General features: G+C 44.2%; 1 protein-coding gene across 2 annotated transcripts in view; it reads left to right on the top strand.

Annotated features, from left to right (window-relative positions):
* The window catches only part of LEKR1 (leucine, glutamate and lysine rich 1), a 279,264-nt gene that overhangs the window by 234,481 nt on the left and 17,803 nt on the right, over positions 1-26,980 (top strand). For both annotated transcript variants that reach the window (XM_040349234.1, XM_040349235.1), the window contains 3 exons: positions 6,964-7,041; positions 9,874-10,077; positions 14,815-14,908. In XM_040349234.1, the coding sequence (XP_040205168.1) occupies positions 6,964-7,041; positions 9,874-10,077; positions 14,815-14,908 (376 nt within the window). The remainder of the gene's footprint in view (positions 1-6,963; positions 7,042-9,873; positions 10,078-14,814; positions 14,909-26,980) is intronic.

Genomic DNA, 26,980 nt, shown 5'->3' with positions numbered 1-26,980 from the left:
GTGGCCAAAAATCCATACCTCTGATGTGGAAATAAGGCCAAGCAACTCAACTATGAACAAAAATATAGGAACTGGGGTGCAGGAAAATGGAAACGGGTGCTCTGGACTGATGAGTCTACATTTGAAATATTTGATTGTAGCATGAGGCAGTTTGCTTGCTGAAGGGCTGGAGAGTGCTATAATATTGAGTGTCTCCAGGCAACAGTGAAGCATGGTGGAAGTTCCTTGCAAGTTTGGAGCTGCATTTCTGCAAATGGAGTTGGAGATTTAGTCAGGATCAATGGTGTCCAAAATGCTGAAAAATACAGGCAGATACGTATACATCATGCCATACTATCAAGGAGGCGTGTAATTGGCTCCAATTATTTTCCAGCAGCAGAGCAATGACCCCAAACATACAGCCAATGTCTTCAAGAACTATCTTTAGCATGAGTACAAGGAGTCCTGGAAGTGATGGTTTGGACCACACAGAGAGCTGATCTCAACATCATCGAGTCTGTCTGGGATTACATAATGAAACAGAAGGATTTGAGACAGCCGACATTTACAGAAGATTTCTGGTTCATTCTCCAAGATGTTTGGAACAACCTATCTGCTGAGTTCCTTCAAAATCTGTGTACAAGTGTTCCTAGAAGAATTGATGCTGTTTTAAAGGTGAACGGTGGTCGCACCAAATATTGAATTGATTTGGATTTCTCTTCTTGTCCCATAGCCAAGATAGGAAGTGAGAGGAAGTAATAGAGAGTAAATCTTCTAATGGGAATATCTTCGGGACCCCCAGGGTCACCAAAAATGGTAGTTCCATTAGAAGATTTACTCTCTATTACTTTTCTGGGGACAACCCAAAATTTGGGATAATCTTTTACTTTTACTGTCAGTGATAATGGTAAACAGGACAAATAGAGAGGATGAATCTCACTAAGGTGGACACAGACAGCAATACAAATTCACAGTTGTTCAAATCCATTGCCCAAATCCAAAACGAAAAAAAATAAGTTTTGCCTTTAGTTTTACTTTAACACATACATGCTAAATCCAAATTGATTTATCATGTATGTGTTATCGTATATTTTTTGCAACTTTCTATTGATTTCATGTATGTAAAATTTATGAGTGGGTGTGGGATTTAAAGGAACAGCACAAAATCATTTGCACTTTACAGAAAGTAAACACCATGTCCCTGATGGTGATGCGTTGAAAGCTGAAAAAATAGGCAAGTTGTAAAGATTTGAGTGAAATTGTAAAGCCTAGATGACTAGGTCAGAGCATTTCCAAAACTGCAGCTCTTATGGGATGTTCCCAGTCTGGATTGGTCAGGACCCACCAAAAGTGGTCCAAGGAAGGAAAATTGGCAAACCAGTGTCAGGGTCATGGGCAACTATAGCTCATCGAGTCTAGCGAAGGCTGGCCCATGTTATCTGATCTAATAGGAGAGCTACCCTAGCTCAAATTGCTGGTCATTCTGGGTCTGATAGATAGGTGTCAGAACACAAAGTGCATATCAGTTTATTGTGTGTGGGGCTACATGATCGCTGATCGGCCAGGATGCCCATGCTGACCCATATCCAGTGTGCATCAGAAATGGACCATGGAGAAATGGAATTAGGTGACCTGGTCTGATGAGTTCAAGAAACATTTGAGGAACACGACGAGTTTGAGGTGTTGTGTATTTGGGCACAATAGTTTGTGGAAAATGTGGTTACTTAGTAAGGGTAGTGGTAACACTTTGTTGTACTTTTATTCATGGGTTCCCTTCACCCACAGCTACAAGTATCCTTTATTTGGTGGGAGAAGTGGCTGCAGCAGCCCAATATTACTGTAATGGTAAGCATACACTTGTAAAACACTGCACCATTCAATTAACCATTCATTACTTTGTCATAAATATTTAAAGGGTCACTAAAGGAATATTTTTTTTAGCTAAATAGCTTCCTTTACCTTACTGCAGTCCTGGTTTCATGTCCTCATTGTTGGTTTTTGCTCTGATGTTGCTGTAATTCTTCTCTGTTCTGGACACTTCCTGGTTGTCTGTTTCCTGATGACCACAGTACTGGGAGATTCTAGTTTCATTTTCCAAACCATCACTGCTCTATGGCTCTGTATAGCACACAGGCAGGATAACATGCAAAAACGAAACTAGAGGTACATTATATGATTGATTTTTATCTATTTTTAATAACTTTTAAAAGGAATCAGTTAACTATTATGTCTCTATACCCTGTAAACAGTCATTTCAGCAAAAAAAAAAAAAAATCCTTTTCAACTCCTTTAGCTACTTAACGCCCGCCGCACGCCTATTTACGTCCACAGAATGGCACGTACAGGCAGATGGGCGTATATATACGTCCCTGCCTTCTAGCGGGTGGGGGGTCTGATCGGGACCCCCTCCGCTGCGAGTGGCGGGCGGCTTACCTCGGGGAGCGATCCGGGACGACGGCGCGGCTATTCGTTTATAGCCGCTCCGTCGCGATCGCTCCCCGGAGCTGAAGAACGGGGAGAGCCGTATGTAAACACGGCTTCCCCGTGCTTCACTGTGGCGGCGTATCGATCGAGTGATCCCTTTTATAGGGAGACTCGATCGATGAGGTCAGACCTACAGCCACACACCCCTACAGTTGTAAACACACACTAGGTGAACCCTAACTCCTACAGCGCCCCCTGTGGTTAACTCCCAAACTGCAACTGTCATTTTCACAATAAACATTGCAATTTAAATGCATTTTTTGCTGTGAAAATGACAATGGTCCCAAAAATGTGTCAAAATTGTCCGAAGTGTCCGCCATAATGTCGCAGTCACAAAAAAAATCACTGATCGCCGCCAATAGTAGTAAAAAAAAAAAAAAAATTATAAAAATGCAATAAAACTATCCCATATTTTGTAAACGCTATAAATTTTGCGCAAACCAATCGATTAACACTTATTGCGATTTTTTTTTACCAAAAATAGGTAGAAGAATACGTATCGGCCTAAACTGAGGAAAAAAAATGTTTTATATATGTTTTTGGAGGATATTTATTATAGCAAAAAGTAAAAAATATTGAATTTTTTTCAAAATTGTCGCTCTATTTTTGTTTATAGCGCAAAAAATAAAAACCGCAGAGGTGATCAAATACCACCAAAAGAAAGCTCTATTTGTGGGGGAAAAAGGACACCAATTTTGTTTGGGAGCCACGTCGCACGACCGCGCAATTGTCTGTTAAATCGACGCAGTGCCGAATCGCAAAACCTGGACTGGGCATTTCGCTGCCTAAAGGTCCGGGGCTTAAGTGGTTAAGGATGGGGAAAACAAAACTTTATGCCATAATGTTTCTCATCTGTGAGCTAAGCATTTAGCATCATTGAGGGGAACGTACTACTAACAATAATATAGCATTATGAGAATTGCCTGGAGTAATAAATCGTATACAGTATTCTGGCTATATTGTTCAGCAGTCCCAGGTGACACTGTACAGAATCAGGAGAGGTTGTTAGTGTAAATATATAGTGCTTTCCATGGCAACTGACATAAGATAGACAGAGTACTTTGGTTTATAGCAGAAGTATAACAGGAATACAGGCCTCTATAGCTCCTTGCATGCCTTACCCCATGTGTGCTGTCATTCCCGTCCAGCTCAGCATTCATCAGTTATTATTCCAGGTAGAGCAGATAATTTTAACTCATTACAGGTACATCCGGTAATTTTCCTGTTGTACAGAAAGGTGAAATTTAATTTGTTCCACAGGGAAGAATGAATAATTGAACATGGGCTGCTAATTACCACAATTCTCCTGCCAATATCTGGTCTTTGCTATTAGTTATTCCTTAAATCATTGTTGAGGAAGACACACCTAGGAAGAAAAGTATGCAGAATGACATAAAGAGCAAAGTCATACTAAGAAACCAGTAAAAAATATATATTTATTTAAAGTGATTGTAAAGCTTTTTTTTTTGTTTGTTTGTTTTTGTAAATAACAAACGTATACTTACCTCCACTTTGCAAGGGTTTTGCACAGAATTGCCCCGATCCTCCTTTTCTCGGGTTTCCCCTACGACCCTCCTCCTCCTCTTGAGTGCCCCCACGGAGAGTCGCATTCCATGGGGGGTACTTGTGCAGGCGCGCTCTCGAATCCTGCTGCTGCGTCCATTGACAAAGACAGCAGGACTCGGCCCTGCCCCTTGGCTCCCATGTCACTGGATTTGATTGACAGCAGCGGGAGCCAATCGCTCCTGTTGCTATCAATCCATCCAATGAGGACCCGGGACTAAGGCTGGAGCTGCTGTGCTCGTCCCCGTCGCTGGAACCATAAGAAAAAGGGGGCTCTGAGGGGGTGCTGCAGTACAAAAGGTTTTTCTCCTTAATGCATAGAATGCATTAAGGTGAGAAACCGTGAGGCCCCGTACACACGGTCGGACAAAACCGATGAGAATGGACCGAGGTTCAGTTTCATCGGTCCAAACCGACCGTGTGTATAGCCCATCGATCTGTTTTCCTTTGGTCCAAAATTTTAAAACATGCTTCAAAACCGAACCGATGGACCGCTGCCTGATCGGTCCAAACCGATGATTAGTACAGAAAGCATCGGTTCAAAACCCGCGCATGCTCAGAATCAAGAGCCGTATGTAAACACGGCTTCCCCGTTCTTCACTGTGGCGCTGTCATCGATTGTGTGTTCCCTAATATAGGGACGCACAATCAATGATGTCAGACCTACAGCCACATCCCCTTACAGTTGTAAACACACATGAGGTCACACACATTCAGCGCCCCCTTGTGGTTAACTCCCAAACTGTAAATGTCATTTTCATAGTAAACAATGCATTTTAAATGGATTTTTTGCTGTGAAAATGACAATGGTCCCAAAAATGTGTCAAAATTGTCCGAAGTGTCCGCCATAATGTCGCAGTCACGAAAAAAATCGCTGATCGCCGCCATTAGTAGTAAAAAAAATTTTTTTTATAAAAATGCAATAAAACTATCCCCTATTTTGTAAACGCTATAAATTTTGCGCAAACCAATCGATAAACGCTGATTGCGATTTTTTTTTTTTACCAAAAATAGGTAGAAGAATATGTATCGGCCTAAACTGAGGAAAAATAAATGTATATGTTTTTGGGGGATATTTATTATAGCAAAAAGTAAAAAATATTGCATTTTTCTCAAAATTGCCGCTATATTTTTGTTTATAGCGCAAAAAATAAAAACCGCAGAGGTGATCAAATACCACCAAAAGAAAGCTCTATTTGTGGGGAAAAAGGGATGCCAATTTTGTTTGGGAGCCACGTTGCACGACCGCGCAATTGTCAGTTAAAGCGACGCAGTGCCGAATCGCAAAAAGGGGCCTGGTCTTTTACCTGCATTTTGGTCCGGGTCTTAAGTGGTTAAGGGTGTGCACACTTATGCAACCATATTATTTATTTTTTATTTTTACTTCCCTCCACCTAAAAGATTTCAGTTTGTTATTCAATTGAGTTGTACAGTTTATAGGTCACGTTAAAGGTGGAAAAAGTTCTGAAATGATTTATCTTTTGTCTCATTTTTTTTACATCACAGAAACCTGACAGTTTAACAGGGGTGTGTAGACTTTTTATATCCACTGTATGTGAAAATGGCTTCTGTAAGACAATGCCAGATTTCCCTTCTGTGATTGCCCTATACATTGCATATTACCATTTTTCCTAATTTCACTAGAGCTAAAATAATCGTTATTTGCCATAATGGTCTGTTTTCAGCAATGAAAGTTGAAAAGAGCAATCATAAGGCTAAAAAAAAAATGATTCTATCGCAAGTCACACATGTATGTTTACAACTCTTATCTACTATTCCTACAATTTTATATCCGATATGGGATGCCTCCTTTGACATCATCCCACCCCAAGTAGTGTCCTCTTCACAACCCAAACCCCAACACCCAAAGCAGTGTCCTCCACTACTCCCCTTCAGATCATGTGACATGTCAAATCGCATGCCAAATCGGCCCAATTTAAACATGGGCTAAAAGAAGAGGGAATGCTACACCTCAGTATACATGGGCCTGTCCCAACGTTTTTGGGACGTGTTGCTGCCATCAATTTCAAGATTACCTTATTTTGTATGTTAAAATTTTCCTCAGTTTAAACATTTGGGCCCAGATTCTCAAAGGACTTACGACGGCGTAGCGCCATGTACGCCGTCGTAAGTCCGAATGAGAGCCGTCGTATCTATGCGGCTGATTCTTAGAATCAGTTACGCATAAATTCGGCTAAGATACGAGTGGCGTAAGTCTCTTACACCGTCGTATCTTAGGGTGCATATTTACGCTGGCCGCTAGGTGGCGCTTCCGTAGATTTCCGTGTTGAATATGCTAATGAGCTAGATACGCCGATTCACGCCCAGCGTAGCAAGATAGGTCGTTTACGTAAGACATACGCCGGCGTAAAGTTACCCCTCATAAAGCAGGGGTAAGTGATGTTAGGTATGGACGTCGGAAACGTACGAACAGCGTCGTGTTTTACGTTGTTTGCGTAAGTCGTCCGTGAATGGGGCTGGACGTAAGTTACGTTCACGTCGACTAGGCATTGAGCGGGCGTAATTAAATTTGAAAATTTTACGTGATACTGAGCATGCGCCGTTCGAAAAAATCGTCATTTACGTGGGGTCATGATTAGTTTACATTAAACACGCCCCCCTGTTCCTCATTTGATTTAGGCGCGCTTACGCCGGCACATGTACGATACGCCGCCGTAACTTTAGACGCAAGTGCTTTGTGAATACAGTACTTGCCTCTCTAAGTTGCGGCGGCGTATCGTAACTACGCCCGCTTAGATTTACGCCGCCCTACGAGAATCTGAGCCTTAATATTTTTTCTACTTTCGATTGCGAGTAAAATATGGGTTTATAAGACTTGCAAATCATTACGTCTGCAGTATTCTTTTACTGGAGAGCACAGTATTATTCTGTTAATTTGTTTCATATCCAATTTCCCTGTTTGTTTTCCTATTACAGAATGAAGTCGGAAGAGGTCAGTGATCTCCAAAGCAAGCTACAAAGAATGGAATACGATAAGGAAAGCAGTACATTGAGGTAGACTTTGTGTGTTTCATGTAATAGGCAATCCTGATTGTGCCAACAGGCATTCACAGATATTAATGTTAAAGCTCTCTGACACTGTGCGCTGGATGCCTGCATCTGATATTTGGATAATATGTTCACGTGGCCAACAAGTGACAGCATGGGCCATGCAGATCATCAATATGATGTGATTCTAATAGCCATCTAGGTCATTGTGGATGTGAGTGACCACACATGCAAGTGTGCGTGACTGCAAAATATTTACAACATCCGCTGGAAAACTTCACTCGATTGCAGTAGATTTGCTACACATTTTCAGCAGATTTTTCTGCATACCTAGTTATCTTTAGTATTAACCGTCACCTGAGGGAGACACTTCAATCTGAACTTTGAACAGGTATAAAAAAAACATCAATTTGTGAAGCTGGGTAGTCAACAAAGAATTAAAGTTGTGCTCAAACCTTTGCCTTCAGCTATCCTGCACCGGTAATGAAATTGCTTACTGTGATTTCACTGCACACCATGTGCATTAGAAGCTGCAGCAAGTCAGAGTCTGTCTCATTTTGTGGTTGACGGACATCCAACATCATCTAGCCCCCCCCCCCTCCCCACCAGCCTTACTGTGCCTGGCCCAGGGGCGGACTGACCATTCAGGCACTTGGGCACTGCCCGAGGGCCCCATACCACTAGGGGGCCCAATCAGGGTTGCCAGCCTCAGTAAAACCAGGGACAGTATGTCAAAATTTGTGTTTTTTTTACATTTGTCCCTGAAATGTCCCTTACTGACATCCTTTTGGTCTAAAAATCCCAAGGTTATAGCTGCCCCGCCTCTCCAGTACCTTTTCAGTGTGTGTATGTGTATTCTGTGTGTATGTATATTGGGTGTGTATTCTGTGTATGTATACTGTATGTGTGTGTGTATACTGTGTGGCCCCATATTCTATTGCCTGGGGGCCCCATAATCTCCTATTGACCGGGGGCCCCATAATCTCCTATTGCCCGGGGGCCCCATGAGTTGTCAAAGGCTGATAAAGACTATGGAGTTGATTTACTAAGGGCCCTTTCACAAGGAGCAGATCAGTAATGATCCGCTCCGTGTGTCCGCAAAGCTCAGCGGGGATCCTCCGTAAAATCCCCGCTGAGCTGACAGCTGACAGGGCGGTCCCCGCACACTGTGCAGGGACCGCCCTGCGTTTCCTCCGCTCTCTCCTATGGGGGATCGGACGAACACGGACCGTATGTCCGTGTTCATCCGATCCGGCAGACGGAAGAAAAATAGGATTTCTTCGGTCTGCAAATGCGGATCTTTGCGGAGGCGGACAAATTACGGGTGTCAGCGGATGTTCATCCGCTGACACCCATAATCACATAGGGACCCATGTATGTCCCGTTTTCATCCGCAAACGGACGGATGAAAATGCGGACATACGGTCTGTACGTGTGAAAGGGCCCTAATACTGGAGAGTGCAAAATCTGGTGCAGCTGTGCATGGTAGCCAATCAGCTTCTAACTTCAGCTTGTTCAATTAATTCTTTGACAGAAAAACCTGAAAGCTGATTGGTTTCTATGCAGAGCTGCACCCAATTGATCACTCACCAGCTTTAGTAAATTAACCCCTATGGGGGTTATTTACAAAAGGCAAATCCACTTTGCACTTAAAGTGCACTTGGAAGTGTAGTCACTGTAGATCTGAGGGGAAGATCTGAAATGAGGGGAAGCTCTGCTGATTTTATCATCCAATCATGTGCAAGCTAAAATGCTGGTTTTTATTTTGCTTGCATGTCCCCTTTAGATCTACCGCGACTTGTAGTGCAAAGTGGATTTGCCCTTCGTAAATAACCCCCACTGCCTTAAGACTGTCCCCTTGCCCTTTAAAGCACATTTACTGAGATCCGGCCCAAACTCAAAATTGACATGGACAATCCAATGCACATAAGAGGAAATAAATAAACCTTGATAGTGTGATACCATTAAAATTGTCAATTAGGCCCCTTTCACTCTGGGGCGAGAGGTGCGCTGACGGTATAGTGGCGCTATTTTTAGCGGCGCAATACAGTTGGAATTGCAGCGGTATTCAGCCGCTAGCCGTGCGGTTTTAACCCCTGCTAGCGGCCGAAAAAGGGTTAATACCGCTGTTTCCCATTGCTTTCAATGGGAGGGAGCGGTAAACACACCACTCCTTCACCGCTCCAAAGATGCTGCTGGCAGGACTTTTGGAGCGGTCCTGCTAGAGCACCGCTCCAGTGTGAAAGCCCTGCAGTGTCAGACTGCAGGGCAGGAGTTTTTCAGGCAATATTTAGGCGCTATTTTTAGCGCTAAACCGCCTGAAAAAATCCTCAGTGTGAAAGGGGCCTTACAAAAAAAACATGCAAACATGATTACGTCACAACCAAGCCCTGCTCTAGTGCATTTTGTGACACAGGATGTCCTCAAGGGACTCTGACTATTTTTATTGCAATCCAAGGCTCCGATAGAGAGATTTACTTCCACTTCCTATCCTGCTAACAATGTTTTCCCCTGGCACAAAGTGTGGGAAAATCTGCAAGAGGGACATAGAAATAAAAATCTGACTGGGGTTCCTGCCTTCCCCTATGTAGCTGTTGGGGACTTCCTTTCACTTCCTCTCTGGTAAAAGTGTTGTCCGCAGGACAGGAAGTGAGAGTAAATCCCTCTAACAGAGCCCCTGACAGGGTTCCTGACACTTCTGCTATTCTGTTCAAACTAAGTAAAACATTTTGCCATACAACTTTAACTTCTCATGTATTGTACCATAAAATCGATGCGGTCATTCACATAGAAACCTGTAATTGGTTGGTTACATAGCTGTGGTGTTCTACTTCTCAGGCTTACAAAGGAACTGAGGGAGAAAGAAGATTCCGTGACACTTCTTCAACAAAAGTGCCAGCAGATACAGGAAGAGATCACCAAAATGGGAAGCACAGAAGACCATTACAGGAGGAGAACTCAGCGTCTGGAGAGTGAATTGGCAACAGTGAATGAAGTTTTAAATCAAACACAGCAAGAAGTTGCTGACTTGCAGCAAGAAAGGTGCTCACGGCTGTTTGTGTATAGCTTAGGCCATGTGCTGTACATCTGTAGTAAGCGTTACTCCACACAAAGCACAATTTCCTGAGAAGTGTCGCTGATAGCCACAGGCTCCACATCTATGTAACGTCGAAATTTCCCATCAAGTTTGCGGTTGTTTTTCAGTTTCTATAACAACATTCGTTACCTGCAAAATAGTGAGCTTGGGGGTTGTGTTATGTCATCACATTCAAGAATTGCTGAACGTAAATGACAAATAAAAGTTATGTGTGTATGTTTAGTGTACACACAGGCATCACTGGCCATGAATAAACATGCTACAGCTTTAGAGAGCAAACGTTTGTATTCATAGCAACAGTTGTGTGATTGTCATTGTTAAAAAAAGACACAAGCACATTCTTTTTTTTGGGTCCAAAAGTTTTAATTGTAGTTATAACACACTCTGCTGTGTCTTTTTCAAAGCAGATTGGTTGTAAACCCTGTAAAAAACAAAAAACGAAGAAAAACATGTAAGACAAAGGCACAATGATACTAGCTCATTATGAAATACTTACCTTAGAACGAAGCCCCCACATTGGTGCCTGGTCACCACTGGGGGGGGGGGGGACATGTTCCCCAAGTGTTACTTTTGGGTTCGCGAGCTCCGGGGCTGTGAGTGGCCGGAGCCGCAATGACGACACGAAGCTCTGAAGTTCCGGTACGATATGCCGGACCTTCAGAGTGCATGTGCATATCTCCTAAATGGTGCACGTTTTGGAGATATCGTATTTTCCGGCGTATAAGACGAACTTTGTACTTAAAAACTTGCCTCAATACTCAGGGGTCGTCTTATACGCCGGTATTCGGGCATCCATTATTTAAAAGCCGCGCCTCCTCCTTGTGCTGTTCCGTGATAGGCGGAACACTCAGTTTCCCAGCAGAGCCTCTGTTCAGTGTTCCGCCTGTCACGGATGTCTTCTCATCCTCAGCCTCGGACGAGAGGACATCTGTAATAGGCGCTGCTGGGAAACTGAGTGTTCCGCCTATCACGAAACAGCACGAGGAGGAGGCGTGGCTTTTAAATAATGGATGCCCGCAGTCTGACTGACTCTGCATTACAGGGATAAAGTATGGGATCGTCGCGGTATGCAATGGCACAGTGAGGCATGTAATGGCACAGTGAGGCATGTAATGGCACAGTGAGGCTTCCAGACAGACTAATAGGAAGGGTTGTTGTTTTATATGGCGAGTATATCGCAAAACCAAAATTTTAGCTGGAAAATTAGGGGGTCGTCTTATACGCCCAGTCGCCTTAAACACCAGCAAATACGGTATTCATTTTATCTACAGGTAAGCCTTATTATAGGCTTACCTGTAGGTAAAAAAAAAAAAATCACAAAGCAGGGTATACAAACGCTTTAAAGTGTATATAAACCCAACACCAAAAATGTCATATATTGCAGTTTACCAATCCTTTACCCCTTGCTGCCACCCCTAACTCTGGCCAATTAAAGTGATATTAAAGGAAAGATTATAAAGAAAATAAAAAGTTATAATTCCCTGCTCTGTGCAACGGTTTTATTATCTCTTCTTTTTGGGTCCTCCGCTGGTGGTCCTGGGATCTCCCCCCACGTTTTCCCCCCCAATAGTAAGCCTCTTGCTATGGGGGCACTCAAGCAGGCTCTCTCCTGAGCCACGCTCTGTGTGTCCATTCACACACAGAACGTGGCTCGACTCTGCCCCCCTGCTCCCTCTTGGCTGTGATTGACAACCAATGGCTCCTGCTGCTGTGTGAGCCAATAAGGAGAGAGGGACCCAGGAGAGCTGCTGCTCCCATGCTCATCGCTGGATCGAAATGGGGCTCAGGTAAGCATGAGGTGGGGAAGCTGCATCCAGAAGTTTTTTTACCTTGGTGTATAGAATGCATTAAGGTAATAAAAAACTTTGAGCCCTTACAACCACTTCAATTGGATCTGAAAGTCTTTCTAAAGTATAACGTTTTTTTAACCACCGCTCCGAAAGATTTTGCCCCCTTCCTGACCAGAGCACTTTTTACAATTTGGCACTGCGTCGCCTTAACTAACAATTGCGTGGTCGTGCAACGCTGTACCCAAACAAAATTTGAGTCATTTTTTCCCCACAAATAGAGCTTTCTTTTGGTGGTATTTGCGTTTTTATTTTTTGCTCTATAAAAAAAAAGTTGAAAAAAAAAACCAATATTTTTTACTTTTTGCTTTTTACTTTTTGCTATAAAAAATATTCCTTAACCACTTAAAGCGGAGGTTCACCCAAAAATCAACTTTCTGCCATTAGATCCAGCATACTGCTGACATCTACAGTATGCTGTTTTTTTTTGTACTTATCGTTTAATCAGCCGTTGTTATCCGGCTCCGAGCGGGGATTCCTTACGGGTATAGGCGTTCCTAAGCCAAGCGGAGTTGATTGACGGACTGCTAAAGCGCGTCACGCCTTCCGAAAATACCCGAAGTGACACTGGAGTGTTTACGGCGCCTGCGCAGTCAGCTCTACACGGCAGGCGCAGGCGCCGTAAACACTCGAGTGTCACTTCGGGTATTTTCTTTAGCAGCCCATCAATCAAATCCGCTTGGCTTAGGAACGCCTATTCCCCGCAGAAATCCCCGCTCGGAGCCGGATAACAACGGCTGATAAAACGATAAGTACAAAAAAAAAAACAGCATACTGCAGATGTCAGCAGTATGCTGGATCTAATGGCAGAAAGTTGATTTTTGGGTGAACCTCCGCTTTAAGGACCCCTTCATGCCGATATACGTTGGCAGAATGGCACGGCTGGGCACAATCACGTACCTGTACGTGTCTCTTTAAGCCCAGCCGTGGGGTCTCGAGCGCGCACCCGATCGCCACCGGTGTCCCGTGATCGGTCACCGGAGCTGAAGAACGGGGAGAGGTGTGAGTGTAAACACACCTTCCCTGTTCTTCGTTGTGGCAGTGTCATTGATCGTCTGTTCCCTGATATAGGGGAAGACGATCAATGAAGTCACACGTCCAGCCCCGCCCCCCTACAGTTAGAAACACATATGAGGTCACACTTAACCCCTACAGCGCCCCCTAGTGGTTAACTCCTAAACTGCAATTGCCATTTTCACAGTAAACAATGCATTTTTATAGCACTTTTTGCTGTGAAAATTATAATGGTCCCAAAAATGTGTCAAAATTGTCCGATGTGTCCGCCATAATGTCGCAGTCACGAAAAAAATCGCTGATCGCCGCCATTAGTAGTAAAAAAAAAATTATTAATAAAAATGCAATAAAACTATCCCCTATTTTGTAAACACTATAAATTGTGCGCAAACCAATCGATAAACGCTTATTGCCATTTTTTTTTACCAAAAATAGATAGAAGAATACGTATCGGCCTAAACTGAGGAAACATTTTTTTTATATATATTTTTGGGGGATATTTATTATAGCAAAAAGGACGCCAATTTTGTTTGGGAGCCACGTTGCACGACCGTGCAATTGTCCGTTAAACCGGTCGCAAAAAGGGGCAAGGTCCTTAACCTGCATAATGGCCCGGGTCTTAAGTTTGTTAAATAAAAAAATGAATTTCTTCCTCAGTTTGGGCCAATAATGTATTCGTCTACATATTTATGATAAAAAAAAAAGCACAATAAGCATATTTTGATCTGGTTTGCGCAAAAGTTATACCGTCTACAAACTATGGGAAAGAGTTATAGCATTTTTATGGCGTTTTTATTATTTTCAATTTTTTCTAGTAACGGCGGTGATCTGCGATTTTTAGCTACATTGCGGCGGACAGATCGTACACTTTTGACACATTTTTGGCACCATTGATGTTTATAGAGCGATCAGTGCTACAAATATGCACCGATTACTGTATAAATGTCACTGGCAGGGAAGCGCGCCTGTGGTGGCTCTCCTGTGGGGGGATGGGACTGCCTGGAGGAGGAGACTGATCGCTGTTCTATACCAATATGAACAGCAGATCTGTCTCCTCTCTCCTGACAGAACGGAGATCTGTCTGTTTACAGTGACAGATCTCTGTTCTGTCTCTCTCAGGAGCGATCGCGGGTGCCCGTTGTCGCGCTACGGACACGCTCCCCCTAGTGGTTTGAAATCGACCATTGTGCAGCTACGGCGATTCATCCAGGAGAGCCAACCTGCCGCAGTATAACTGTGGCAGCTGGTCCTTAACTGGTTAAACAGCAAAAAAAAAAACGATAGCAAAAAAAACCTAGGGCTGCTATGTATAACCTCTTTCTGGTGGTTTCAACACTTTCTGGGACATTGACGTGAAAGATAGTTCAGGTCAGAGGTTCCTATATGCATGCTTGTTCTGGGTCAGTGGCACAACTGCTGGATGCAAGAGGGTCAGCATGACAACCAGACAAGAATTTTGGAAAGGAGAAGGCAGTAATGGTAGCCTTTGTGTTTCTCTCATGACAGGTTTCCTTTAAGATATGTTTCAGAATAGGTCCAGGATCTGTCATCTAACCTGGCTCCCCAGGCATAAGCTAGAATGTTTGAACTCTGTAAAGATGTCATGCATTTGATCTGATCATAAACAGACATGAGATCTCACAGCAGAGATAATCATGAAATCCCTAATCCTAATGCTGCCAAACTGCTTCCAGCATCGTGCTACCCATTTTCCTGCATCAGCTGGCAGTGTGTGTGCTCATTCTGTACATTTATTGCAGGACTTATTGACTTTGGATGAATTACAGTTACATAACTTGTTATTTTTAACATTTCTTTCAGGGAATTGCAGATGATTTCATATCAGAATAGAATTGAGCAGCTCCAGGAAGGCCTGAAACAGAGGATGCAGTCTGATGACAGCTGGGAGACAAAGGTACAGGCGGAGCACCTATGGGTGTGTTCGTCTTGATGGATGGTATCTTTTCAGTAGCTCTTTCATATGGCACATGTTCTAGCATGCTTTGCTTATCTGATGACATAATGTGTAAAACCAAGTACTTCTTTTATATCCCTGAAGTATTCTTTCTGATAAACAAATACACATTGCTGTTAGCATGGTGAAAGAGTGGAACAGTAAAAATCAAAAGCCATTCCTGATCAAGGGGCCATTTTACACCTACCACATAATACAGTAGTGTTGTAACAGCTAAAATGAAAGTCCTCCTCTAAACTCCATAGGAATACATACAAATTTTGTATTGTTAAAATAAAAGTACCTAGGTGGATGTAGCATCTATACGATGCTGCATATTTCCCCTGCTGTCTCTGCACTGAGAACTGAGCGATCAAACACAGCTGATCGCTCAGTTCTCCCCTCCACTCTGAACAGAGAGCTGTGACTGTCACTCACTGGCTCTCTGCTCTGCCCCTCCAATGCTCACTGGAGTGCTGGGCTGTGGAAGGTGCAGGAGCAGCTGGCTTAGTCTCCCAGTGTCCCGCTGAGAGACTGAGCCAGCTGCTAGTCCAGGTATCGAGGTGGATCCTGACTGTAAAGTAAGGATCAATCTAGCGCCTGGACCAGTTGAGTGATGTCAGCCGACAGCGCACTTTAGCCCACTGTCGACTGAAAATGGGTCATGGGAGTGCAGAACGAAATGCACCAATTGTCCTGCCCTATCAACAGCAGGGCTGATGGCAGTGAATGCAGGGACGTTGACGTTGGTGTGGATGCCGATCCCCCCCCCCCCCCGAAACTGAGTACCTTGATGAAAAAATCCTCGTAGGAAAGAGCAGCCAGAAGTAACAAATGATATTAGAGCTTGCCATTAGGCACCCCGGTGGCCCGGCCCCCCACTTTCAGAATGACGGTAAAGAAACCAGACCAAGCATCCCTGGAAAAGCTGCCTCCAGTGCTTGATTGGTGATGAAAGCATGACTGTTTGCTAAGCCAAGATACTTCAAACAAACCTGACGATTTAGTGATGAGGCCCACGTGCCGACCTGGAAAGACTTCCAGCAGGTTCGTCCGAGGACCGGGCATAGGAGATTCCAACACCGCCCCTGACAAGGAACATACCTGGCACAGACATATGAAACCGAAAGCCTGAAAGACCAGACCAGACCCAAGGGGATTCTGACCTAGCCTACAGAAATGGAAGAAGAACAGGAGCTGGGGGCGCGCTGACACCCTCCCTCTGAGTGCGCGAGCTTCAATAACCTCCATCCAGACTTGCAATCGTACCAGGTAGCGTAGAGCCTGCTTGGGCCACATGAATCTTGCATACAAGAAATGCCTAGACCCTATACCATGCTGGTAGATGAGAGTGGCTGGGACAAAAATTGGAAACAACCGAAGCGTACTGCTGTTCCCTGAGCCAACTGCGCCAGGTGCTGAAGTATGGACTGACTCCTTGATGACGGGGTTCCACCCTGTACTAAAACCCCCCACGTGTTGAAGGGATGAACGTGAGCTAATCATTTACCGAGATGTGCGGCAGGCCCAAGCTAAGGAACACAAACTAGAAACAGACAACAGACCACCAGACATGAAACAACACCAAACGACAAGACCACTGCGCATGAATGAACCTGATGACAGCCCCCCACCCTGGTGTGAGTGGCGAGTGAGCCCGAGTAACCTGCAGCACAGACACAGGCAGCTAAACTGAACACTCAGGGCTAGTGTACCCACGGAACGTGGTGGGTAATCGTACAGGTGCAATGAATGAACGTGCATCGTGTGACGTATGGTATACGGGCGAGAAGATTGTGGTCAACAATCGTTAAAACGAAACCTCAGCCCTTATGGATCTGTAGACGTGATAGATCCCGAGAAATGAGCCCTAGCTAACTAACCCTGGTTGCAACAGGGACAAAGTACAATGAGACACGGTAACCAACGAAACGTGAGACTGAACGACGGGCCAGAAACGTGAGACTGAACGACGGGCCAGAAACGTGAGACTGAACGACGGGCCAGAAACGTGAGACTGAACGACGGGCCAGAAACGTGAGACTGAACGACGGGCCAGAAACGTGAGACTGAACGACGGGCCAGAAACGTGAGACTGAACGACGGGCCAGAAACGTGAGACTGAACGACGGGCCAGAAACGTGAGACTGAATGACGGGCCAGAAACGTGAGACTGAATGACGGGCCAGAAACGTGAGACTGAACGACGGGCCAGAAACGTGAGACTGAACGACGGGCCAGAAACGTGAAACTGAACGACGGGCCAGAAACGCATGACAAAATGCTGGAGCAGCAAGAAACGCATGACAAAATGCTGGAGCAGCAAGAAACGCATGACAACAATGCTGGGCCAGAAATGCTGAGACAGAAATGCTGAGACAGAAATGCCGGGCCAGAAACGCTGAGACAGAAATGCTGGGACAGAAACGCCGGGACAGAAACACTGAGACAGAAATGCTGGGTCAGAAACGCTGAGACAGAAATGCTGGGCCAGAAATTCCGGGCCAGAAATGCTGAGACAGAAACGCTGGGCCAGAAACGCTGAGACAGAAATTCCGGGCCAGAAATGCCGGACCAGAAATGCTGAGACATCAAATGCTGGGCCAGAAACGCTGAGACAGCAAATGCTGGGCCAGAAACGCTGAGACAGCAAATGCTGGGCCAGAAACGCATGACAGCAAATGCTGGGCCAGAAACGCATGACAGCAAATGCTGGGCCAGAAACGCATGACAGCCCAGTGTGGCGCTGACAGAGGGGAACATCCAACTGCTGGGAGTGCCGAGGATCCATGGCATCTGGAACGCCAGACCCAAGGACTGAAACACCCCCCCCTGCGCCTACCAAGTTGTGACAGAAAACGCAGGGGCAGAAACGCCATGACAGAAAACGCAGGGGCAGAAACGCCATGACAGAAAACGCGATGGCAGAAGCTCCATGACAGAAACGCCATGACAGAAACACCATGACAGAAACGCAGGGGCAGAAACGCCATGGCAGAAATGCCATGACAGAAAAACGCAGGGGCAGGAACACGATGACAGAAAAACACAGGGGTAGAAACGCCATGACATAAAAACGCAGGGGCAGAAACGCCATGACAGAAAAATGCAGGGGCAGAAATGCCATGACAGAAAATGCAGGGGCAGAAACACCATGACAGAAAACGCAGGGGCAGAAACGCCATGACAGAAAAACGCAGGGGCAGAAACGCCATGACAGACAACGCAGGATGCTAAGACAAATTGCAGCAATGCAAGGAAAACTGCCAGCGTGACAAACCCCCCCCCCCCCCCATGCTGCCAGCATGATGCCTGAAGAACAGATGGACAACCCCTCCTAAGCTCCCAGCGTGAGCCTGTAAAACAGACAGGGAGGAGGAGCAGAACGCTATGACGGGAACGCAGGGGCAGAACGCTATGACGGGAAAGCAGGGGCAGAACGCTATGACGGGAACGCAGGGGCAGAACGCTATGACGGGAACGCAGGGGCAGAAAAATGCATTCCTTCCTTGAATGGTCTCAGCTCAGTAGAAACCTAAAGGGAGTTCAGGCAAGGAATGGCAAATATGAGCAACGTAATTAGCATCAACTTTTGTTCACTGAACTTTGGGCCTTTTATTTAATTATATTGCATGCAGAACAGGAATACACATATAATTGAAGTAAGCACACGGAGACATTCACACCTAATTATAATTGGTTTGATTACAGTAATTGATGATGACATCATACACTCCCCACCATTGTTGTCCAGCCTTTTTTTTTTGTCCCCTGGTTCACCTGTTTGCCTATGGGAAAATGTGATGTTTGAACACAAATCACACAGGATCGGATTAGTCAGCGTCAATCATTGCTCGCTGTGTCTTCTCATTTCTGACACAACTGTGACACCTGCTCCAGAGGACAATGTATGTGGAAATATACATTATTTAAGTTAATATGTTACTCACTAAATCTTTTCTGTAGCACACAGAGGCAAAAACATATTAAATGTATTGTAACTGTATTGTCTGCCCTCATGTAGTAAAGCGCTGCAAACTGTTGGCGCCATATAAATCCTGTGTAGCGCTACCCCCTCAGGAGCCGCTGGTTGTTGTTGGGATCTACTCTCTTTTGTTGGCTCACCCCCTATTTAAATGGCTCTAACCCTCCCTTGACACATCAGAAGTCTGGTGGGTAAGGTATTGTGACCCCTGCTGGGCTGGAGTCACAATAGCAGGCACACAACATGCAGTAATAATGTAACAATAGTATTACCCGCTTTTATGGATGATCCCTCAAGACTAGAAAATACACTTCACTCGATAAATATATTTAAATGAGAAAGAGTAAGTTTACTTTGTGTGAACTTAAAGAAACATATAGTTGAATCACAAATAAACAACTGTTAGATAAAGGCTCACTATGATTCTGCAAGGGCCCTTGCAGGAATCAGCAATTGACATCAATGAAAAGACCTAAACTAAGAATGGTACCATTCACTTAAACTAAGGTAGGCAGTCTATGCTCGCGAGCGCCCTCTAGCGGGCAGTCCTGCAGAACAGTTAAAGTCCATGTTGTGGCCGGTCGGTGCACGTTAAATTTATAATCCACAAGTGGTGAACGATAAGAGGAAGTTAACCAAACAGAGTATTTTAGATGGCAAACGTTGGTGAACTGATCGCTTGTCAGCGTCAGTCACTTCTGCATAACACTATCAAAAAGTAAAGGGGCCTCTAAGTTTTAACTGAACGCCCAACATGTGTCTCCGGTCTGTGAGGTGGCACTAGAGTGTCTGTCTAGAATGAGAAGTTTAGCTGATCGTGTGCTCTTTCACCCGACAGGCCTGGTCCGCCTGAGTTCTCCTCAGAAGGCGCGTTGGTAAATCTCTGCTTCACAGCACAAGGATCCCGGACGAGGGTGCTCCACTGTTTCAGTTGTCAGCTGGGCTGCCTCTTCGATCTCCAGGAACACGGGCTGGATACTGGAGTCTTGCTTCCTTCTGGATGGCTGGTCTCTCAGTGGGTTTAGGCCCAGGCTTCTGGCCTAGCAGCACGGCTGTGCTGTGTCAGCAGCTCCGCAGAGGAGAAGAATGCAGGTCCCGAGAGAGCGAAAGCTGCCACTCCCTTTCCTTAAGTAACCTCCCCCACAAGTCTGTGTGGAGGTGTCACATGGTCAAATGATGCAGGGCATTGTGGGAAGCGTAGTCTGTTTCTCCAATGGAGTCCATATCTCCTGCTACTTGAAGTCCCACAATGCATAACTTTCTTAAAGGTATCTTACATATTTACAAGCAAGAATAAAGTTCCGGCGGGGATGGCCTGTCATTAGACTCTGACAGGATGAACCCGCTACACCTGTAAAATAATAATAGTAATTAAATGGCCAGCTCACATCTCTCCCAGGGGTCCATCAGCTTTGCAATGGTGTGCACAGTCCGTGGGCCTTCGACACTACAAATAAAAGTCCAGAAAAAGATGGATCAGCACATCTGTCTGGATAACATGAAGCTTTACTGATAAGGGCTCATTCACATGGGCGCTGCGGGCCCGTACATTGTGAATGAGCACTTTGTTTATGCTGCTGGAGATGCCTGAAGGTAGCCTGTGTTTTCTCTAGGGATGCAGTGTCTGTATGGACACAGTTGCGATGCGCTGCCATACATTGCCATGCGATTCGCTGCAGCGTGTCTGCATTTTATTGCAGCCCTAGGCTGCGTTGCATCGTCAATGGGACACATTGAAAGCAATTGTTTCCTGTGTGTCCTTGCAGTGACAGGCATCTTACAATGCAGTAAAATGCCTGTCACAGAAGTATGTGTGAATTCACCCTTTGGCTTTACTGCCTTGGAAAGTATAATGAGGAGTAACCCATTGCAACCTGTTTACTAAGTATTTACCATCTGCATGCTAAATGAGTTAAAGATTAACTTCACCTTTTTCAACATGTTACACCTATATTTAGGGTGTAATATTTACCATAGTACTAAGCAAACCCCCCTCCAACCCCCTGTGATAGCATGCAGGGGTTCCTCCACTGCTACATTTGAAATTGGTGTGATGGTGCGGGGCTCCACCCTCACGGCCGCATCATTCCTTCACAGAGATTTTTGGAAGGGACTTTTAGGCTGGATTCACACCTATGCAGTTTTAGTGCTTTTAGCAGATCTGCACTACAGTCCATTTAACATAGTTTCCTATGGAACACGTTTTGTAGTGCAAATGCAAAATGAAAAAAGCACTAAAACTGCATAGGTGTGAATCCAGCCTTATGCCGTGTACACACGACCGTTTTTCATGACGAGAAAAATGCAATTTTTTTAATTGATTATTAAAAACGACCGTGTGTAGGCTCCAGAGCATGTTTCTCGTCGTGAAAAATGGGCATTAAAAATGTAGAACATTCTCTAATTTTTCTCATAATTTTTCACATCGTCGTTTTTCACGTCGTGAAAAACGGTCGTGTGTAGGCTTTAACGATGGGAAAAAAACACGCATGCTCAGAAGCAAGTTATGAGACGGGGGCACTCATTCTGGTAAAACTAGCATTTGTAATGGAGATAGCACATTAAAAACGGACGTGTGTACGCCGCATTAGTCCATTCCATCTCTCGAACTGAAATTCCATACCTCAATATGGGCAGGAACCTAGAGAAAGAGTCTACAGGAGCCTGGCATTGCACACAGGATCCACTGATTGTAGGCGCAATGTTTTACAGGCTTCTGTGAAAATAATTAATACATACACATTTTTTTCCTGCAAAAATATATGCATTTATTATTTTTTTCAATGATGATTTTATTGTTTAAAACTCTTTATACTAGAATATACACACAATAAAAAAATATATACATACACAATTTGTCTTTAATATCCTGTAAAAAAAATCAATATCCCAGTGATAACTGAGACATTCTGGCATTTTAGCACCTAAATGATAACTCCAAAAAGCTTCCCCAGACAAAAAGCTGGCTCCTACATCAGCCTGTTTTAATCCAATAACCACTCTGTCAATAGTCTGGAAATAGAACACTGCTAACTCTTCCCATGCTGGTTTAAAAATTCCTAGAGACATTACATGGACAAGTTTAAGGGGTTGTAAAGGTTCAAATATAAAAAAAACTAAAAACTAAAATACAAACATGTCATACTTACCTCCACTGTGCAGCTCGCTTTGCAGAGTGGCCAGATCCTGGTCTCCTGGGGTCCCTCGGCGGCTGTCTCGGCTCCTCCCCACAAGAGCTAACCCCCTCTTATGGGAAGCTCTCTCCCAAGGGGGTTAGCTGGTGGGCGCACTCCTGTGATAAAGCCAGCGGCTATAGCCGCCCACTGTATCACTCAGCCCGGCCCCTCGGTGTGCCGTGTCATTGGTTTGATTGACAGCAGTGTGAGCCAATGGCTGCACTGCTATCAAATATCCAATGAATGAGCCGAGAAGAGCCCGAAAACCCTGGTCGAGAAGCCTGCTCGTTCACGACGCGGGACTTTCGAAAGCTCAGGTAAATAAGCAGGGGGGCTGGGGGGCCGGCAAACATCAGATGTTTTTTCACCTTATTGCATAGAATGCATTAAGGTGAAAAAACATGAACCTTTACAACACCTTTAAGATTTAATAAAACCGGAGCACTCAGAATCTAGTGTAGCTGTGCATGGCAGCCAATCGGCTTCTAACATCAGCTTGTTCAATTAAGCTTCGACAAAAAAAAAAATGGAAGCTGAGCTGCATCAAATTTTGCAATCAGCTTCCAGTTTTTTGCTGAAGTTAGGAACTGACTGGCTGCCATGCAGAGCTGCACCAGATTTTGCACTCTCCAGTTTTAGTAAAAAAAAACTTTGTCTATCCTCAAAACTGATTCCGAATATATTCACAAGTACTGACTGAAGGTATCAGATGTATCAGTAAGGGAACTCCGACATTTTAAGCACAGTTTTGCGCCCAAGTTATTTTTTTAGAAACTAAAATTAGTAAATCTGTGTGGCTCACTACAATGGGAAAAGAGTTTATCTCTATAACAATGAAGAAAATATATACTATAAAGTACAAAAGAACTGCGACAAAAGTGTGCCATGTGTAAGAAACAATATGTTGGATGCACTATGAGGCCTTTGAAAAAGAGAATGGGAGAACATATCACAGACTCCAAGGGGAGTCTACTAAACCTGGAGATTGGTTTATATGCAGAACTGCACCAAATTATGTGATCTCCAGGTTTAGTAGACTCCCCTTGGAGTCTACTAAACCTGGAAATTGGTTTCTATGTAGAGATCCATCAGATTTTGCTCTCTCCAGTTTTAGTAAATCAACCCTACTGTACCTAATAATTTTCACAATTTTATTATTTTCCCTACTATAGGCTGTAGAAAAAAATACACTTTGGAGAAGCCTGATTCATTTTGTTGTTGTTTTATCATCTAACTTGGATGATTTCTCTTGGGTAATTTATCTAAGTTTTCTTAGAAAGGGGGGACAACTGGCAGTCCTCAATATACTACTATCTGCTGATGATTTTCTAAAGCTACTAGTCTGTACATTCCAAGTACCAAAATCTCCTTTAGGAGTGAGAATAGACTCCTTTTGAAAAAAAAATTGTAGGATGCATCACTAGAAGGATAACCAGCAGGAGGACAGAGGGTTCTGTTTCCCCTGTATAGGAGATTTACTAAAACGGGTGCATATAGAGTCTGATGCAGCTGGGCTTAATAACTAATCAGCTTCTAACTTCCATCCATCAATCAAGATGTGACATCCCACCAACTGAGTTATTTTTCAGTTACTGGGTATGGAGGAGGAGGGAGGGACTGGGCTGTCATTTAGGATCTGTAGACACACCCACATGTGTGATGTCAATATCATGTGGCCTGAAAAACTCAGCTCAACAAGGAAATATTCTCTCCAGCAATAGAGACCAAACTGAGTGTGTGCAGGGTGACCAATTTGACTGGGTCTTATCTGGCCTTGCGTAGAGAGACCCCGCAGGAGACGGAGGATCTGTGCATACAAAATCAAAAAGCCTTTTTACTAGGGTTGTCCCGATACCACTTTTTTGAGACTGAGTACAAGTACCGATACTTTTTTTCAAGTGCTCGCCGATACCGATTACCGATATTTTTTTTAATGTCATGTGGCAGTGGCAGTGGCAGTATTTTTTTTTTTTTTTTTTACAGTGATTTTTTTTCTTTTTTTTAGGGGGTGGGGGGAGTGGATTGTCAGTGAGTGTTTTTATTTTCATTTATTTATTTATTTTATTATTTATTGCAATTTTCTTTTCTTTTTTTAATCAGCCCTGTTGGGGTCTTTGGTGAGATATCAGGGGTCTTAACAGACCTCTGACATCTCCCCTTTAAGACAGAGAAAGGGACTAAACACAGCACGGAGGGGGGAGAAGACAGCACTGGGGGGGAGGGAGGAAAAAGCACGGAGCACGAAGGAGGGAGAAGACAGCACGGAGCACGGAGGGGGGAGAAGACAGCACAGAGGGGGAGAAGACAGCATGGAGCACAGAGGGGGGAGAAGACAGCACGGAGGTGGGGGGGACAGCACGGAGGGGGGAGACAACACGGAGGGGGGGAGAAGACAACACGGAGGGGGGGAAGACAGCATGGAGGGGGACAGTCAGCGGTGATCGGTGCGGCTTTGGGGGGAGTTACAAGCACCGATCACCGCTGTATAACTTTAACCAAAACAGCTGAAAAGGGGGCAGATCAGTGCTTGCAACTCCCCTGCCGCACCGATCACCCTGAATGGCCAGGTATCGGGTGAAGCATCTGAGCATTTCCCCCCAGGAACAAGTACTCGGGGAAATGCTCGGTATTGGTAACGGTATCGGAACATCCCTACTTTTTACAAAATACAGAGGATTAACCCCTTAAGTTCGACAGCATGCACTATAGCAAGCATGGTATTCTGCATTTACAGACAGATTTTATTTTTGTGGGTTTAGTAACACTTTAAGCTTTGACAATAAAACCTAGAAGCTGATTCGTTACTATGCACAGCTGTACAAGATTCTGTGTGCTCCAGTTTTAGTAAATCTCCCCCAGTGCGTCCAGTTCTGGAGACCTCACTTACAGAAAGGTATTGATCAAATAGAACAGGTCCAGAGACAGGGAACCAAAATTGTGAAAGGCCTGGGGGACAAAATGTATTAACCTGCCTGGCGGTGTTCCAGAGTCTGACTCGGGGTTAGATTTTCCTGCTGCGAGCGGTAACCCCGAGTCAGACTCGGGCTTGCCTCGCTAGATCCACAGGCAAAGTTACCTACCTTGTCCCTGGATCCAGCGATGCCACCGCGCTGTGTGAGCGAGCAGGACCTTGCTCGATTCACACAGTGCCTCCGTGTGACGCCGATCTCCGTTCCCTGCGACGTTACGACGCACGGGGACGGAGAACGGCGCCAAATTCAAAAAAGTAAACAAACACTATACATACAGTATACTGTAATCTTATAGATTACAGTACTGTATGTAAAAAAAACACACCCCCCTTGTCCCTAGTGGTCTGTCCTGTGTCATGCATGTCATTTTATATAATAAAAACGTTTCTTTCTCCCTGCAAACTGTAGATTGTCCATAGCAACCAAAAGTGTCCCTTTATGTCAAAAATAGTTTTAGATCAGCTAAAAAACAGCGATAATAAATTATAATCACTTGCAGAATTGTGCGATAGCGATTTGTGGGGAAATTCGTCATAAAAAAAAAATAATAATGACGGCAACAATTCTGCAACTGAGCAAATTTCAGTGATTTTGATTTGATTACATTATTGAATAATTTTTATTATAATTATATTATTATTTGTTATAATTATTTATAATTATTTATTATATTATAATTTATAATTTTGTTTTTAAAAAAATGTCATACCCGGGATGCCTATTAGAAGCTTGTTTGGTCAGATTTAAGTGAGTTATTTCTAAAAATGACAGACCTACAATATAAAACGCCAAATTTCCTTGCAAATAATGGTACCGCTTTCAGCATATTTTTTCTGAAAGAATCATACGGCCAGGGAGGTTAAGAGTGATTGGTAGTGAGACAGTCAACAGTAAATGGCTTCAAACATGCTTGGGACAAACATAGATCTATACTCTATAGACAATAAAGTTAACGAAAAAAAATGGTTTTTTCTGCCATCACTTTTCTATGTTTCCAAGAGTCAATTCTAGAAGACTTATAAATCTTATATGATAAGAAACAGTAAATAATAGTTTTAATTGATGGTTGTTGACATACCCTTACTGAGAACATTGAACCCTTTAGTCCTTTACTGAAAAGTGCATAAAAAATTATGATCCTGTCAGTTAAAGTGGTTGTTAAGTCACTCTAACCAGTATACACCATCAGCACTGCCTCCTATTGTAGTATCCCTCTCTGTGTGTGATTTATAAAAATAAGTGCTATAAATACCTAACTTCACAGCTGAGATTGCGATCACATGACTTGCCAGCTTTCTCCTTTCCTCCTCTGAGAGATGCAGTGGGCGGGGCTTAGATTCCTCTGCTGATGTCAGTCTAGAGGGGAGATGAAGAGGAGGAGAGAGCTGGCTGGTCATGTGATCACAATCTCGGCTCTTAAATGAGGTATTTACAGCATTTATCTTTATAAATTGTTCACAGAGGGGGAAACGGCAACAGGAGGCAATGCTGATGGTGTATACAGGTTAGTGTTATGAGAGCAGTGGGATGGGGGAGGGGCGGCTCACACACAGACAGAGAGGGTAGGTGGGAGGGGGACACAGGAGCAGAGAGGAGAGCAGATGGCAGGCTGCTGATTACAGAGGCGTGTAAACTGACCACAGTGTCTGGTCTCAGCAGCCATGGTACACTGTAGTCAGTTTAAAGAGGGGTGGGGAGAAACTGGAAGGATCAGACAGGTTTTCTAGGTGTTACAGAGGGCCAAATGACACAGGACAAGCACTGTGTCATATAACATGCTTTAGAGGAGCAAGATCCATTTTTTTGGGGGGGGGGGGGCTTATGAAGAGCTTTAAACACAGGACTATTTATATATATGTGAGTAATGGAACAAACCAGAAAAATCTTATTTTCTGTCAGT

Source organism: Rana temporaria, chromosome 4 (assembly GCF_905171775.1).
Source record: "Rana temporaria chromosome 4, aRanTem1.1, whole genome shotgun sequence".
In the NCBI taxonomy this organism is placed as follows: domain Eukaryota; kingdom Metazoa; phylum Chordata; class Amphibia; order Anura; family Ranidae; genus Rana; species Rana temporaria.
The sequence above is the reverse complement of the archived record's forward strand: the minus strand, read 5'-3'. Positions and strand labels throughout refer to the sequence as shown.